This window comes from Scomber scombrus, chromosome 9, assembly GCF_963691925.1.
Source record: "Scomber scombrus chromosome 9, fScoSco1.1, whole genome shotgun sequence".
NCBI classification, from domain to species: Eukaryota; Metazoa; Chordata; class Actinopteri; order Scombriformes; family Scombridae; genus Scomber; species Scomber scombrus.
Window position 1 is genome coordinate 17,420,946 of NC_084978.1, and position 17,010 is coordinate 17,437,955.

The following is a 17,010-nucleotide window of genomic DNA, read 5'->3' on the forward strand; positions in this document are numbered from 1 at the left end:
AGCGGCATAAAGAGCGACAGGAAACTCCGACTTCAGCTTCACTCCACCTGCACGCTGCACCCAAGATGGCGGACGGACAGGACGAAACTGAGAAACTCCTGAACAAACTTCTGGATGCTATTAAAGAAACCAAAGAGGACCTAACAGAACATATTGACAAGAAAACAAATGACATACAAGCTAAATTAACGAAAATAGAGTCTTCAATCTCGACGTTGTCGGAAGAGGTCCAGGAAATGGAAACACGAGTGAGTGCTAACGAAGACGATATCAAAGATACCCGCGACCGTGTTAGCAAGATGGAGAAACTGATCGAGCATCTCAAAGGCAAAGCTGACGACCTAGAGAACCGCAGCAGAAGATCCAACATCAGGATCCTGAATGTACCTGAGCAGGCGGAAGGTCGCGATGCCGTAACATTTTTGGAAAGGTTAATACCGCAAGCCCTGGGCAGTGGCAACTTCTCCTCACCTGTTACCCTGGAAAGAGCGCACCGAGTCGGGAAGAAATCGGACAGACCGCGGCCTCTTGTCGCCAAGTTTCTGAACTTCAGGGACAAAGAGAAGGTCCTCCGACTTGCCAGAAGCAAAGGAGAGGTGACATATGGGAATAGGAGGATATCATTCTATCCAGATTACAGCGCAGACCTGCAGCGCAGGAGAAACGAGTTCCTTGGTGTGAAAAAGATGCTGCGAGAGAAAGAAGTGGAGTACGCGCTGATATACCCAGCCCAGCTGCGCATTAAGCATCAGGAATCCGTCAAGTTCTTCTCCACTCCATCCGAAGCAGAAAGTTTTCTGAAAGAACTTCCGAGTGAGTAATACTAACTAATGTGACTGCTGTACACAGGCTAGCGTTATAGACATTTATGAGAAGGGTTATTATTAGCATAAGGACTCACGGTCAAGTTGAGAGAATTGAGCGGCACAAAGAAAGACACTGCTATAAGATCATGCTGTGACATATTGCTCCTCTTCTCTTCAAATGTTCAAATAATTAGGACCAAGGTTGAGGATAAGCCTGCATTTGATCAATGATACATGGCCAATTGTTCTATTAACGGCCTAGATGGTTACGTTTATAACACTTTAACTTAAGAGACTTTGTCATGCAGGCTCAAAAACTTGATGTCATACATTGCACCCCAATGGTATGGACTGATTATATCTTATTTTACAAACTTCTCTCAATCTTATCTTTAACATTTCTAAACGTGTAATGTTATGAGTGGCCAGTTTTGATTTCAGCAGCTGCTGGGGCCACCACTGTGGTTTAAGAAAGTTACCTACCTAATGTGGTTCAGTTACAGGGGTTTTACTAGGCAGGTTTTTAGTTTAGAGTTTTGGGGTTATGTATGGTCTCTCACTAAAGCTAGAGCTTTTAATTACGTAAATGTACATACTACTTTCTGGTCCAGGTTGAGTTTTATCATTTCATCTATGTTGATTGTCTATAACATTTATACTCAGAGTTTACACAATGGGTAAATTAACATGTATATCTTGGAATATTAAAGGGGTCAACTCACCAATTAAGAGAAAGAAAATGTTGACATACTTAAAGAGACAGAGGGTAGATATCGCCTTTATTCAAGAGAGCCACTTAACTGATGCCGAACATTTGAAATTGCGTAGGGACTGGGTGGGTAACGTTTTTTACTCCTCCTACTCCTCAAGAGCAAGAGGTGTTGCCCTGCTCATTAATAAAAACCTTAACTTTAAATTAAATTCTGTTGAAAAGGACAAAAATGGGAGATTTTTACTTGTAGAATGCGTACTAAATAGGAACAGAATATTTTTGGTCAATATATATGGACCTATCTACGATGATCCATTATTCTTCAACAATCTGATTATGAAACTGGCTACAATTAGGGGCCAGCTTATCCTGGGAGGAGACTTTAACTTGGTCTTAAATCCTTTACTGGACAGATCATCACCAAAAACAACCTATCTATCAAAATTAGCGACAACATTAAAACAAGGTATGAGAGACATAGGTTTAATTGATATATGGCGAAAACTTCATCCAAAAGAGAGGGATTTTTCTTTTTTCTCAGAAGTTCATAAGACATACTCCAGAATTGACATGTTCCTGGTATCACAAGATATGATGCCCACAGTAAATGAATGCTCTTATTTAGCTGCGACCTTCTCGGATCACAATCCCATTATGCTCACCTGGATGATTAATACATCACAGCCCGCAACCCGTAGGTGGAGGTTCAAAAATTACATGTTAAAAGATCCCGAATTTATTTCATATATGACTACATATATAGAAATATTTCTTGAAGCCAATTCAAACTCTGCCTCACATACTAATATTTGGGAAGCACTTAAAGCCTATATGAGAGGGCATATTATATCATATAGTGCCCATAAGGTTAAAAAAATTAGAGAAACAATGACTAAGTTAGAAAATGATATTAAGAAATTGGAGCAGGAATACATCACCACCAAAAATGAAGATCATCTCAATGCCCTAACTAAAACAAGGATACTATATAATAATCTGTGCACCAACAAAGAGGAAGCAAATATGGCCAGGACCAGGTACCATTACTACGAATTTGGGAACAAAACAGGCAAACTCTTGGCCTGGCAAATTAAGAAGGAAGCATCTGATAAATTTATTGATTCAATATTAACAGAGGATGATAGACACCTTGACGATTCAGCATCTATAAATGCAGAATTCAAACAATTTTATGAAGAATTATATAAAACTGGGCAGGACGGTGATAATAGTGGAGCGAGAAGGTTTATGGATGGTATAACTCTTCCGAAATTACAAGATGATGATAGAAAACTGCTTGATGCAGATATATCAGAGATGGAGGTACTCCAAGCTATTAACTCCTTACAAAATAACAAGACACCCGGGCCAGATTTTCAAAAAAGCTATTAACCCCCCTCACGAACATGATTAAAGAAGCACTTGAAAATCAAAAATTGCCAGACTCAATGGTAATCGCGACGATCACACTGCTCCCAAAACCAGGCAAGGACAAACAGAAATGTGACTCATACCGACCCCTTAGCCTCTTAAACGCAGACTATAAGATATTATCCAAACTAATTGCTTGTAGACTGGAAGATGTTATACCAAAGATAATCCACGCTGACCAAACAGGGTTCGTAAAAAACAGGCATGGGGCAGATAATGTGCGGCGACTGCTCCACACAGGGCCGGCCCAAGGCATAAGCGAACTAAGCAGCTGCTTAGGGCCCCGTGACCACTAGGGGGCCCCAAGAGCAGAGCAATTGACTTAAGAAAGAAATAAGTAATTAATGTTTTATTTCCATGTATGAGTGGTGATGATTCATATATTATCAAATGTGCATTTTTGTACAAAAAAACAACAACAATATTATGTTAGCAGAGAGGCAGTAGGAAACTACTTCCTACTGCCTCTCTGCTTGAAATGTCAGAGCTCAGCTAGTAACGTGTGCAGTGCGCGCTGAGCATCCAGGAGCTAGGAGCAGGAGAATAATGTTGTAAAAAAGGACATACCCTTCAGGGGCAGAAAAAAGAAAAAGGAAGAGGATGAAAACAACAAGATAAAGGTATGTCTTGGTAATGTAACATTTGGTGTCAAGGAGAGTTTGAAAAGTTTCCTCAAATTAGGAAAGTCCCTAATTATTGTTGATATGTTGTTCCAACTACGTTAGCCTATAATAGCAAATTAGCTAGCTAACGTTTTTGTGTTTGTGTAATACTTTGAATAAGTGGATTCTCCGTTTTATTCTGGGTCGATTTTTGGCATCAAAACAACGTTTTTGATAACAACGTTTGATAGCAAATGTTTAATAACTAACGTTAATTACAAGCGCAGTGACGTTTGCTAGCAATATGGTTTTGCATTAATGAATTAACTTAGTTAACTTATAGTTTGAGGTATGTTGTTTTAATTGTTTGCTGCAGAGCACAGTAATTTATGTGAGTAAATAAACATATTCCTTTTACATCAACTCCCTATTATGCTCATACGTTATATGAAACTTCGCCAGGAGCACTGTTAAAGTATTTTGGAGGAGGCACTGACTCAGGGGCAATCCACCTCCTCAGGAGCAGCCAAGGCTGATGAATCAGGTGATCGAAAAACTGTCACCATATATATGTAATTACTAGTCAAATGATCTCATTAAGATGTAATAATATAAGATATAATCATATGACAAGGGACATGTTTTTCAACTCAGGTCCATCTCTATCCTCTGCTCCATCCCCTGTGCCCACTGTCCTCTATGCAACCTCAGCTGTACCTGGTAAGTTAACAACAAAACAGCCTTTAATTGCTCAGTGCACTGCAGAACATACTGAGATGAATATTGTTTTTAATATAAGATATAATCATATGACAAGGGACATGTTTTTAGACAAATGCGTATTATTTCAAAACTTCTCAAGCAATGTTCAGTTGTTCCACTGGCAGTTTGTTTTCTTATTACAAGCTATAGCTGTACTTTTTTATTTAGAAAATAAGCTGCATAATTTTCAAGTGTAATATGACTATAACATAGCTAGCTTTTTATGTTGTTGTTTTTCATCTCAGGTCTATCTCTATCCTCTGCTCCATCCTCTGTGCCTTCTGTGTCTTCTGCTAACTCAGCTGTACCTGGTAAGTTAACAATAAAACAGCCTTTATAATTGCTCAGTGTACTGCAGAATATTCTGAGATGAATAATTTTTTCCAAAACTATTAATTTAATTTCCCTATAGGTCCTTCATCTTTGGTCATCTAGACTGATGTTTCATCTACTTCTTCAGCGTCCAGGTTGCAGCAGGGATCAGCAGCTCCACCAGTAGACCCAGCTGAGTGTCCCTCTTTCCTGTCAGACTTCTTTATATTTTATTTATAAACCATTTGTGTTTCCTTGTTTCAGGTGCCTCTATTGATTTACATCATTATTTAAGTATTTGTCTGATATTTTTTAAATTTACTTTATTTAATACTGTCTGTTTTGTACATTTGCTGTTGCAGTTTATTAAAAGAAAAAAACAAATAAAGCAGATTGTGTTTACAGTAAACTATTGGTTTATTTTGTTACTTTTAGTTGGCCTAGATGACATTCAGTATCCCACTTAGTACTATATCACTTTGAATATTAAGTGTAAATCAACCCCAGGTTGCTCTTGTAGCTGAATTTGCTACCATTTCAGTTTTTAATCTGAAAAAACCATAGATAAAACATGCCGGGCTGCTCTTTGAGGTTTTATGTATTGATTCTCTGTGTGGCCAGTAGGGGGAGTTGCTGACTTTGCCAAATATTAATTGAAAGATTTTTCTGTAAATTTGCAAATCTGGTGTCTGCTTCCATGGCATTAATCACTGTGGATTACAATCTAACTACAACAAAAAGTTCTCACATTTAGTGTATTCGTAATGACAGAGTAGAATAAGTAGAATATGTTTAGCAGGTGTGTGAATGATCAATAATCATTATTATTGGCAGTTATAGAGGGCCCCAAAATCAAATTTTGCTTAGGTCCCCATGGAGGCTTGGGCCGGCCCTGGCTCCACATACTGAGCACCGCTCAAAAAGATGGAACTCCTATGCTAATAATATCTATGGATGCAAACAAAGCATTTGACAGGATCGAACCAAGCTTTCTATTTCGTACACTAGAGGCTATGGACTTTGGAGAGAAATTTATCCGGTATATTAAAACACTCTTTAATGCTCCCAAAGCCAACATTTTAACAAATGATGTCCTTTCTCACACTTTCTCCCTAACCAGAGGCTGCAGGCAAGGCTGTCCAAGCTCACCCCTGCTCTTTGCACTTGCGATAGAGCCATTAGCCGTCGCCATCCGATCCAATATGTCCATAACTGGAATTAAATTTGGCACAAGTGAACATAAACTTTCCTTATATGCGGATGATCTCATGTTATACATAACTGACCCACACAGATCAGTACCCCCATTATTACAATGTCTAAAAGAATATAGTGCAGTTTCAGGGTATAAATTAAATTACACTAAAAGTGAGATTCTACCACTAAATATACAGGATAGCAATATCAGAACTCTCACTGACCCATTAAAATGGTGCAATAGCGGCTTTAAATATTTGGGTATACAAATTGGAAAATCCGACGGACATATATTTAAAAATAACTATAAAAAACTGCTGGAGCAAACCAAACTTGACCTTCAAAGATGGAAGGATCTTCCACTGTCTCTCATAGGCAGGATTAATACCATCAAAATGAATATTCTGCCTAAGTTTATTTACATGTTTCAGTGTCTCCCTATAAAAATTCCCAAGAGTTTCTTTAAAGAACTTAACAGAATTATTACCCCTTTTTTGTGGCAAAAGAAGAACCCTAGGGTCAAACTCAGCTCTCTGCAGGCCCCATATTCAAGGGGAGGGCTTAACTTGCCAAATTTTAGGAATTATTATCTCGCCTCTCAGTTCAGACCAATTTGGATTTGGCTGCACACAGAGAAAAGTGAGGCCCGATGGGTATCAATAGAACAATATATGATGGGATCTGTACCTTTAAAGTATGTCCCGTTTATAGGCACAAAAAAATGTTTGGCCGCAGTCACAAGCAATCCTATAATATTGAACACATTTGCCCCTTGGCAAGAATCTCATACACTTCTAGATCTAAATATATCATTTCTAGGGAGGACCCCTTTGTGGGGTAACCCTAACCTCTCACCCCACATTGCTGACACAAGACTACTAAGATGGAAAGATAAAAAGATTCAAACGGTTGCTGATTTATATATTAATGATACATTTGCCAACTTCCAACAACTAAAAGAGAAATTTAACCCTCCTGAACATAGTTTTTTTAAATTCCTACAAATTAGAGACTGGGTTAAAGGGAATACTAAAGAAATATTTCCAAATATTCCAAAAGAAACTCCTCTTGAAATCCATTTATGTGACTCAGGCAGAACGACTAAAGGACTAATATCCTCTATATATGCTATCATCAATGACAATTTGCCTGTTTATGATAAAATGTCTACAAGAGGGAAATGGGAAACGGACCTGGGCTGTATTTATGACGAAGAGGAATGGCGTCATCTATTGGAACAGGCACAGATTATGTTGATCTCAACGAAACACAGACAAATTCAATTCAATATATTTCATAGGACATATTACACTCCTTACAGGCTACATAAGATTGCCAACAACATTTCCCCCAAGTGTCAGAGATGTAAAGTGACAGACGGTGATCTCATACATATGCTCTGGAATTGCCCTGTGATAGAAGAATTTTGGAAACGTGTTATTGCTTTAACCTCAAAGGTAATAGGAACTCAAATTGTGCAGGATCCTAAACTATGGATTCTGGGAGACACCAGCTTGATTAATGTGAACTACTATAAGAGGTACTTTATTTTACTGGCCAGTACTGCAGTGAAAAAATGTATTCTCATCAACTGGAAATCTGAAGACTCACCATCACTGAGACACTGGATAAATGAACTTGTATCTTACTGCACACCTGAAAAGATATTGTATAATGTGAGAAAGAAACCTGCAACTTTTCAGGGAAATTTGGGGCCCTTTTATCAACATTCTACCTTCTTTGGATTTAGTTGACCACGGTGATGTGACTTTTCCTGGACCGACTCAAACTTAACTCTCTGTAATGCATGGAGTATCCTATCAGAATTCCCTCATTGATGTCATGTATGCAGAGGGGTGCGTGTACACAGATTGTGTAGGTATGTAAACGGAAGGAAACTGAGGACCATACAAGGGAGGAGGGTGGGGGGTGGGAAGGGGAAAACTACTGTAAAATGTTTTGTTGTTTTGTTACTGTAATTGTTACAATACTTTCTATGCCTGGTATGTTTGTGGGTTTGTACAACTGGGTGAATGCCTGACTTACACCACTGTCATTGTTCTAGATACATGTATACCTGGTGATGTATCCTTGTTGTGTTTGGAACTATAGATGTTCTACTTACTGTCTGTTCTTTCTTTCATATTACTATGATTTATTTAATTTATCTTTTTTATCTTTTATTTTTATTTTTTTTTTATTTTATTTATTCACTTGTTTTTATGTATTTATAGTCTTTTATTTATTTATGTGTGTATGTATGAATGTATGTATGTATGTATGTATGTATGTATGTATGTATGTATGTATGTATGTATGTATGTATGTACGTACGTGTGTATGTATATGTATATATGAATATATTATTTGTTTTTGTTTTTATTTTAATGGAAGTTGATGGCATATATTCTTATAGATACGTGCTCTTTTTTTAAATTTTATTTATTTATTATTCCTTTCTCCTTTTCCTTGGAAACGGACAGACTTGAAAAGCTGTTATTAGGGCCCGAGCGGCGACTGCAAGTCGCCTGGCGAAAGCCCTATTGAAATTGTAATGTTTATTATTATTATTATTATTATTAGGGCCCGAGCGGCGACTGCAAGTCGCCTGGCGAAAGCCCTATTGAAATTGTAATGTTTACTATTATTATTATTATTATTATTATTCTTCCGACATTTCGTGCCCCAATTTCGCCCCTTTCCCAAATGCGAAAATGCTTATACTTTTGCACGGACGTCCGGCCTCATCCGAAATTCTATATTTTTGGGTGGTCGCACATGGTCGACGCAGAATGGCGGAATAGCGCCCCCTACAAAGTCCAAAAATGCCCATAGGGAATTTTGCTAACTTTGTCCTATGCTCACAAAATTCGGTACACATATGTATTATACCCACATATGCAAAAAAGCCTCTTGACCTCATGACCTCAACCCAACAGGAAGTCGGCCATTTTGGTTTTGATTTTTCCCGCCTCAAATTAACTCCTCCCACAGCGTTCGCCCGATCAAGTTCAAATTAGGTACGCAACATCTCCAGACCTAGCTGAGCTTAAGTTGTGCTCTGCGCATCCGTAGGTCAAAGGGCGTGTCTGCCAGGGCTCAACTAACTTTGGCGTGCTCGCCATGTACATACGAGTGGCTCTCACGCCCATATACTTCATCCAATCAGTTTCAAACTTGCTGGACATGATGATGGCTCCGCCCTGAACGTCCCGATATATTAACTTCCCACGTAACTCATAGCGCCCCCCGGTGGTAACAGGAAGTTAACTAAAATTCATTAAAATTACATACTTTGCCCCATCAACTTCATTCAGAACCAGTTGGTGAAGCTACATTATGAAGACTGTGAAGCTACGAGTAATGGCGTCCGTATGGCGACGCGGCGACCATCAATTCCTCGCCATGAAAATACGTTTGGCTTTTTGATGGCTTTATTGAACTCGTATCATCATGAAAATTGGTACACAGGTCCAGGGTGCCGACCTCAACGTCTCCATTCGCTCATAGGCGATCTCACTCGTGTCGCCCCCTAGTGGAAACAGGAAGTGCCATATTTTACATTATCATTGTGCGATTTCCACAAAACTTCACATGTGTAATCACTGTCCCACCCTGAACGCAACCGCTTGTGTTTTGTTACACTCTACTGCCCCCTGGTGGATGAACCATAAACCTCTCATAACTCCTTCATGCTTTGTCCAATTCACTCCAAACTTCACATGACTGATGAGTGGCCGCCCTGAACACACCAGACCACACCAGACCATATGTGTAACTACCTGTGACTGCCCCCTACTGGATGAACGAAACATTGCATTTTTGGCCTCCTTCCAGGTTTTTTCTCACTTTCTGCCTCACGCCACAGCCCCGACATGCCTCAGGCCCTGCAGTGGCATGGGTGAGCGAGGGCCCGCCATCGCCGCTTGCAGCTTTAATTTTATTTTGTTTTTCATTGCACAAGCTGGAAGCGCTTGATGTTGTACACCACAAAAATGCTGTAATAATGAATATCTGTTAATGAAACAAATCTTTAAAAAAAAAAAAAAAATGAAACGGTGAAATTAATTCACAGTAGACGGCATTAGTGAGTGCCTGTTTACCCTGATAACTTGGTGTGTGTGTGTGTTTTGTAGGTGGAATGTGTGAAAATTGTCACAAGCTTCTATAAAATTTGCTGTAAGAGGTGTTTGGCATCACTGTGTGAATAGTTATTACGTAAAAGTAAACTATTGTAATAGTTTTGATATTGAAATGATACTCTTATGGTCAACTTTCATCTAGAACACTTGCATAAAAAACCTGCCTAAAGTCTTTATAAACTTCCACGAATGCTAGAAACAAAACTTTTGGACAAATTGACATTTTTTGAATAACAACCACAGAAAAGACCAATGGACCTGTAAAGAGTCAAAAGAAAATACCGAAATTACTTCTGCAGGACTCAAAGCACTAGTTGACAGAAATGAAATGTGTGCGTACCTCGGAAGAGCGATCACAATCTCCAAACACTTCAGCAAAGTCTGATGGACTTTTCCTCAGAGTCTGGTCAGCAGGCAGAGTGTTGTCATTGTAAGATGAAACGAACTTAAAGTCACTGGTTCTAGAACCTGTTGTCAAGTAGGCGTCATAATTATAAGTGCTGCGTAAAGTTCCTGTGGGGTCAACATCTGCGTAATTAGGAGGGAGATACGCGCTGGGGATGGCAACTGCTCCATCAAACAACAGTCTGGGCTTTCTCCTGCGACAAAACCTCACACCCAGGATGATGATGATGAAGGTAAAAAAGAAGGTGGACACAGACACCAGAGCGATGATCAGATAAGAAGTCAGTTTGGAATTATGCTCATCGTAAGAAATATCCTTCAGTTCTGGGACCTCAGCCAAGTTATCAGAAATAAGTAAATACATGGAACAGGTGGCAGAGAGAGAGGGCTGTCCGTTATCTTTCACTGCCACAATAAGGTTCTGTTTCATGCTGTCAGATTCAGAAATGTCCCGCTGTATACTGATTTCTCCGCTGTGGACACCAATACTGAAAAGTCCCGGATCAGAGGATTTGACTATATGATAGGACAGCCAGGCGTTCTGTCCGGAGTCTGCGTCCACCGCTATCACTTTGGACACCAGAGAGCCTCCGTGTGCAGCTTTGGGGACCAGCTCGGTCATGAAGGAGTTGCCCTCAGCGGCGGGGTACAGTATCTGAGGAGAGTTATCATTCACATCCGATATGAACACACTGACTGTCACGTTGCTGCTCAGCGGAGGAGAACCGTTGTCTCTGGCCATCACGTGGACTTTAAAACTCCTGAACTGTTCATAATCAAACGACCTCACAGCGTGGATCACCCCCGTGTCTCCGTTAACAGATACATAGGAGGATACTGGGGCTCCGTTCACTTCACCAGCTAACAGAGAATAAATCACTGTACCGTTTTGTCTCCAGTCGGGGTCTCGAGCAGCAACGGAACATAAAGTAGAGCCAGGTTTGTTATTTTCAGTCACATATGCGCTGTACGACTGTTCCTCAAACACAGGTGGGTTGTCGTTGATGTCTGCTACAGATAACTGAACAGTTTTAGAGGAAGACAGAGGTGGAGAGCCCTCGTCAGTGGCAATGATTGTAATGTTGTAATCAGACACTAGTTCACGGTCCAGTTGACCTGAAGTCACCAGAGAATAGTAGTTTTTAATAGAGGGAACTAACTTAAATGGGACATTTTGCTGAATAGAGCAGCGAACCACTTGATTATTATTAGAATCTGCGTCCTGCACATTAATGATGCCCACCTCTGTACCAGGTGACACATTCTCTGGTACAGGATTAGTCAGAGATTTCACATAGATTACAGGTATGTTGTCATTCACGTCAGTAATAGAAATTATCACCTTGGCGTATGATGATAGCCCTAACCCATCTTTTGCTTTAACGCGCATTTCAAATGTTGTGGTAGCTTCATAGTCAATGGTGCCGATTACTCTTATTTCACCTACTTTACGATCAATACTGAATATCTTCTTCACATCCTCTGAAACATGGCCAAAGTCATAACTCACATCTCCATTCACCCCCTCGTCTGCATCAGTTGCGCTCACTGTGACCACAACAGTGTCTAAGGGAGAGTTTTCAGGCAGACTGGCTTTATAAACGGCCTGGCTAAACACTGGGGCGTTATCATTAGCGTCCAGCACAGTGACGTGTATGACTACTGTACCTGATCTCTGAGGGGAGCCGCCGTCTAGAGCTGTAAGGAGCAAATTAATCTCCTGTTGTTTTTCACGATCTAGCTCTTTATCAAGAACAAGCTCTATACTGTTTCCATCAGCCACCAACACAAAATTATCATTCTTTTTAAGGCTGTACTGCTGGACTGAATTTTGTCCAACATCCGCATCGTGCGCCTCTTCTATCACAAAACGAGCTCCCCTGTCTGCAGATTCTTGGATTTCTAGACTTATCGCTTTCTCGTTGAACTGTGGAGAGTTATCATTGACATCTTGAACGTGTATAATGAATGAATGCAGCTCCAGAGGATTCTCCAGTACAAGATCGCGTTTTATTACACACGACAGCTTTTCTCCACAAAGCTCCTCCCGGTCAATCCTGTCGTCCACAATTAAATCTCCAGTACTGCGATTGATGTCACAATACCGTTTACGATTCCCTGCTGCATCAACGCGAGCGTTTCTAGAAATCAGTGTACTCGAGTCCAGGTTCAGATCCTTTGCTATATTCCCGATGAGAGATCCGCGCTTCATTTCCTCCTGAAAGTAATAGCTCGCGTCTCCATGCACGGAGTGCAACAAAAGGAAGACAACGAAAAAGCTATTTTTGATTGCCATCATTGGACTATGTTTGTTACACAAGAACTGTCTTCCCTTTGGTCACTAATTCGATGAGAATTACAACAATAGAATAAGTAAATCACGACCACTCCACAGTTATTCTGGCTCCATTGTAGGATCAACTGCAACTGAAAAATTACCCTTTTATTGCTGTGTACAGCAGAGGGTGGAATGAAGAGGTTTCACGTAGGCTAGCAAATAGCGACACCATGAGTGGAGCTAAGAAATAACAGTCTGTACAATAATATATATATTTTTTAAGGTTTAAATTTGTATGCACCTTCTTGACACACTATTGGCTATGAGTGTGAGGGGAAAAGATATATTATCTGAGACTACGATATCTGAAGTATCGTTTACAATGGAATCAATGAGCAAATACTTTGGAATACGGTTTTAAAAACACGTCTCCCCTGAACGTATCATCACGTCTATTGCAGATCAATCCTCTGATCGACCATAGCACTTGATAACTATATGAATACAACACGCTGTAACAGTTTTTCTTGATAAAAAGAGAGCGAGAGAATGATGAAGCCACAAAAAATAATCATTTCAAAAGTGTACAGACACTATCGTATCAAAACAATGTAAGTGTCTTGGACAAGAACACTCCAACAATCATATATGAATTAAACATTATTACAGACAGACAGAAAGACGGAAAGACAGACAGACAGACAGACAGACAGACAGACAGACAGACAGACAGACAGACAGACAGACAGACAGACAAATAGAACAGCAACTAACCAGGAACGTTTAAAAACACCCAGCTGGCACAAATTAAAAAGTAAACCAACAATAGAAATCTGTGTATTTGGACATCTCATTGAGTTATGCTGAATCAAACTCAACATAATTGCATATATCTAGTTTAATCAAAACTTTAGACAGTAATGACGTACAACTAATATGTTTGTGTAAAAGAATCCAATAAGACCTTTCATTTAATATTCATCGACTATTCCAAACATTGACCGTCACAGTCCTCCTGGATACGGCAGGACTCTCCCTTTGAGTAATTAACTGTCGAGCACTCAAGCCAAAATTAGACCGTTACGTGATGAATATTTACGGGAAAAGTTTATGTTTTGTAAAAGTGAAAAGAAATGAAGTACTAAGTAAGAAAGAAAGAACAAAATAAATAAATAAATAAACAATGTATACGTTGTTTCTATTTGTATATTAAATGTACGCAGCTGAGAGTAAGAAAACATTGACTTGAAAAAAATTAGTTTTGTCGTACCTCTGGGGACCCTTCAGAATCTCCAAATACATCAGCAAAGTCTGATGGACTTTTCCTCAGAGTCTGGTCAGCAGGCAGAGTGTTGTCATTGTAAGATGAAACGAACTTAAAGTCACTGGTTCTAGAACCTGTTGTCAAGTAGGCGTCATAATTATAAGTGCTGCGTAAAGTTCCTGTGGGATCAACATCTCCGTAATTAGGAGGGAGATAAGCGCTGGGGATGGCAACTGCTCCATCAAACAACAGTCTGGGCTTTCTCCTGCGACAAAACCTCATACCCAGGATGATGATGATGAAGGTCAGAAAAAAGGTGGACACAGACACCAGAGCAATGATCAGATAAGAAGTCAGTTTGGAATTCTTCTCGTCGTAAGAAATATCCTTCAGTTCTGGGACCTCAGCCAAGTTATCAGAAATAAGTAAATACATGGAACAGGTGGCAGAGAGAGAGGGCTGTCCGTTATCTTTCACTGCCACAATAAGGTTCTGTTTCATGCTGTCAGATTCAGAAATGTCCCGCTGTGTCCTGATCTCTCCGCTGTGGACACCAATACTGAAAAGTCCCGGATCAGAGGATTTCACTATATGATAGGACAGCCAGGCGTTCTGTCCGGAGTCTGCGTCCACCGCTATCACTTTGGACACCAGAGATCCTCCGTGTGCAGCTTTGGGGACCAGCTCGGTCATGAAGGAGTTGCCCTCCGCAGCGGGGTACAATATCTGAGGAGAGTTGTCATTCACATCCGATATGAACACATTGACGGTCACGTTGCTGCTCAGCGGAGGAGAACCGTTGTCTCTGGCCATCACGTGGACTTTAAAATTCCTGAACTGTTCATAATCAAACGACCTCACAGCGTGGATCACCCCCGTGTCTCCGTTAACAGATACATAGGAGGACACCGGGGCTCCGTTCACCTCACCAGCTAACAGAGAATAAATCACAGTACCGTTTTGTCTCCAGTCGGGGTCTCGAGCAGTAACAGAACATAAAGTGGAGCCAGGTTTGTTATTTTCACTCACATATGCGCTGTACGACTGTTCCTCAAACACAGGTGGGTTGTCGTTGATGTCTGCTACAGATAACTGAACAGTTTTAGAAGAGGACAAAGGTGGAGAGCCCTCGTCAGTGGCGGTGATTGTAATGTTGTAATCAGACACTAGTTCACGGTCCAGTTGTCCTGTAGTCACCAGAGAATAGTAGTTTTTAATAGAAGGGACTAACTTAAAAGGATCGCCTTGCTGAATGTAGCAGCGGACCTGTCTGTTATTCTCAGAGTCGCTGTCCTGCACATTAATGATGCCCACCTCTGTACCAGATGACACATTCTCAGGTATGGGGTTAGTCAAGGACTTCAGGTAAATAACTGGTGCATTGTCATTCACATCAATAATGTCAATAACTAATGTTGCATATGAAACTAATCCCAGACCATCTTTTGCGCTTATCTGCATTTCAAAAAAAGATTCTTTTTCATAATCAATAGATCCAGCGACTCTGACCTCCCCCGTTTTTGAGTGTAACGAAAATGCATTACTATCTTCACCTGAGACATGATCAAATTCATAGGTAATTTCACTATTTAAACCTTCGTCTGCATCAGTAGCACTCACTGTAAGCACAACAGTATCGAGAAGAGAGTTTTCAGGCAGACTGGCTTTATAGACGGACTGGCTAAACACTGGTACATTATCATTAGCATCCAACACACTGACATGTATGACTGCAGTGCCTGATCTCTGAGGAGAGCCACCATCAAAAGCGGTAAGCAAGAGCATCATCTCTTTTTTATCTTCTCTGTCTAATTCTTTGTCCAAGACTAATTCGCAGTACTTTCGTCCACCAGATTTCGTGTTAACATTTAGTTTAAAGTGATCATTCTGCTGAAGTGAGTAGCCCTGAACAGAATTTTCTCCGATGTCTCCATCGTGTGCCTCACCAAGAAGAAAACGTGCACCCTTGTCTGCCGATTCTTGAATTTCAATCTTAAGTAAATCCTCTTTAAACTGCGGTGAATTATCATTGATATCTTGAACGCGGATGTTAATACGGTGCAGTTCTAATGGATTTTCTAATACAAGTTCTTGTTTTAAAACACACGATGCCTTTTTCCCACAAAGCCCTTCTCTGTCGATCCTTTCTTGAACAATCAAGTCTCCGATATTGAGACTAACTCCGCAATACTTAATGCTGTTATCCTCCGTATCGATACGAGCCTTGCGAGCAGACAGTCTGCCCAAATCAAGTCCCAGATCTTTAGCGATATTTCCAATAACAGATCCACGTTTCAACTCCTCGGGAATAGAGTAGCTGAAGTCTCCATAGGCGGGATGGAGGACAAGAAACATACAAGCAAGGCCGTAGTGCAGCACAAACCTGCCGGATCCCATTGTTACTGCGAGACAAAGCAACGCATTCAAAACTCCTACTAAGCAGGTCAAAATATATCACCAGTGTATTCCTGATTCTTTCCAATAGAACAAAGAACAGTCGTTGCAGTCACACACGAAACGTTTGTAGTCAACTGCGGTCATTACCAGAATCAGCCTTGAAATTCATTATTAGAGAAGGGTGGAGAATGAACGTGTCTTCTCGTTTGCTGGTACACACTGACACCATGAGTATTTCTTTAGACATAACAAGGCCATGTATTATTGTCTTTTTTTAAAGATAAGCCAGTTCACTTGCTCATATTTACTTCAAAAATGAAAGCAAAATAAAACATAATTATTTTATTGGTACAGTACCTTTATCATTGAGACGAGTCACAACATCATTGACTCATTTGATATTGTAAAAAAAAAAAGCCACAAAAACATGATCTGGTTCTAACTGTGCCTCGGGAAAAACCCAATTTCACATCAAATTTGGTGTGTGGAGATTGTGAACAGGCACATAAACTATACTATACTCCAAGAAGGAAAGGGACATACTTTCATTTTAGATTAGGTTTTTCATTTTAACTAAGACATTTACATGCTGCATCTACCATCCCTTATTGATTAACTGGTGGTCTCACTTTTTCTCCCATTCGGCATTTTCTTTACATTTCCACCTTACTGACATGATGAACTAAAACACAGGGAAATGTC

The 17,010-nt window shown here is 40.2% G+C and overlaps 2 protein-coding genes across 2 annotated transcripts; both read right to left on the reverse strand.

Moving 5' to 3' along the window:
* Positions 1 to 10,274: 10,274 nt before the first annotated feature.
* Positions 10,275 to 12,668, reverse strand: LOC133985561 (protocadherin beta-16-like). The gene has a single exon (XM_062425228.1). The coding sequence runs from the start codon at positions 12,666 to 12,668 to the stop codon at positions 10,275 to 10,277; it is 2,394 nt and encodes a 797-aa protein (XP_062281212.1).
* Positions 12,669 to 13,902: 1,234 nt separating this feature from the next.
* On the reverse strand, positions 13,903 to 16,441 carry LOC133985867 (protocadherin gamma-A11-like). The gene has a single exon (XM_062425591.1). It carries the CDS (start codon positions 16,306 to 16,308, stop codon positions 13,903 to 13,905), a length of 2,406 nt encoding a protein of 801 aa, XP_062281575.1. The 5' UTR covers positions 16,309 to 16,441.
* Between the last annotated feature and the right edge of the window lie 569 nt (positions 16,442 to 17,010).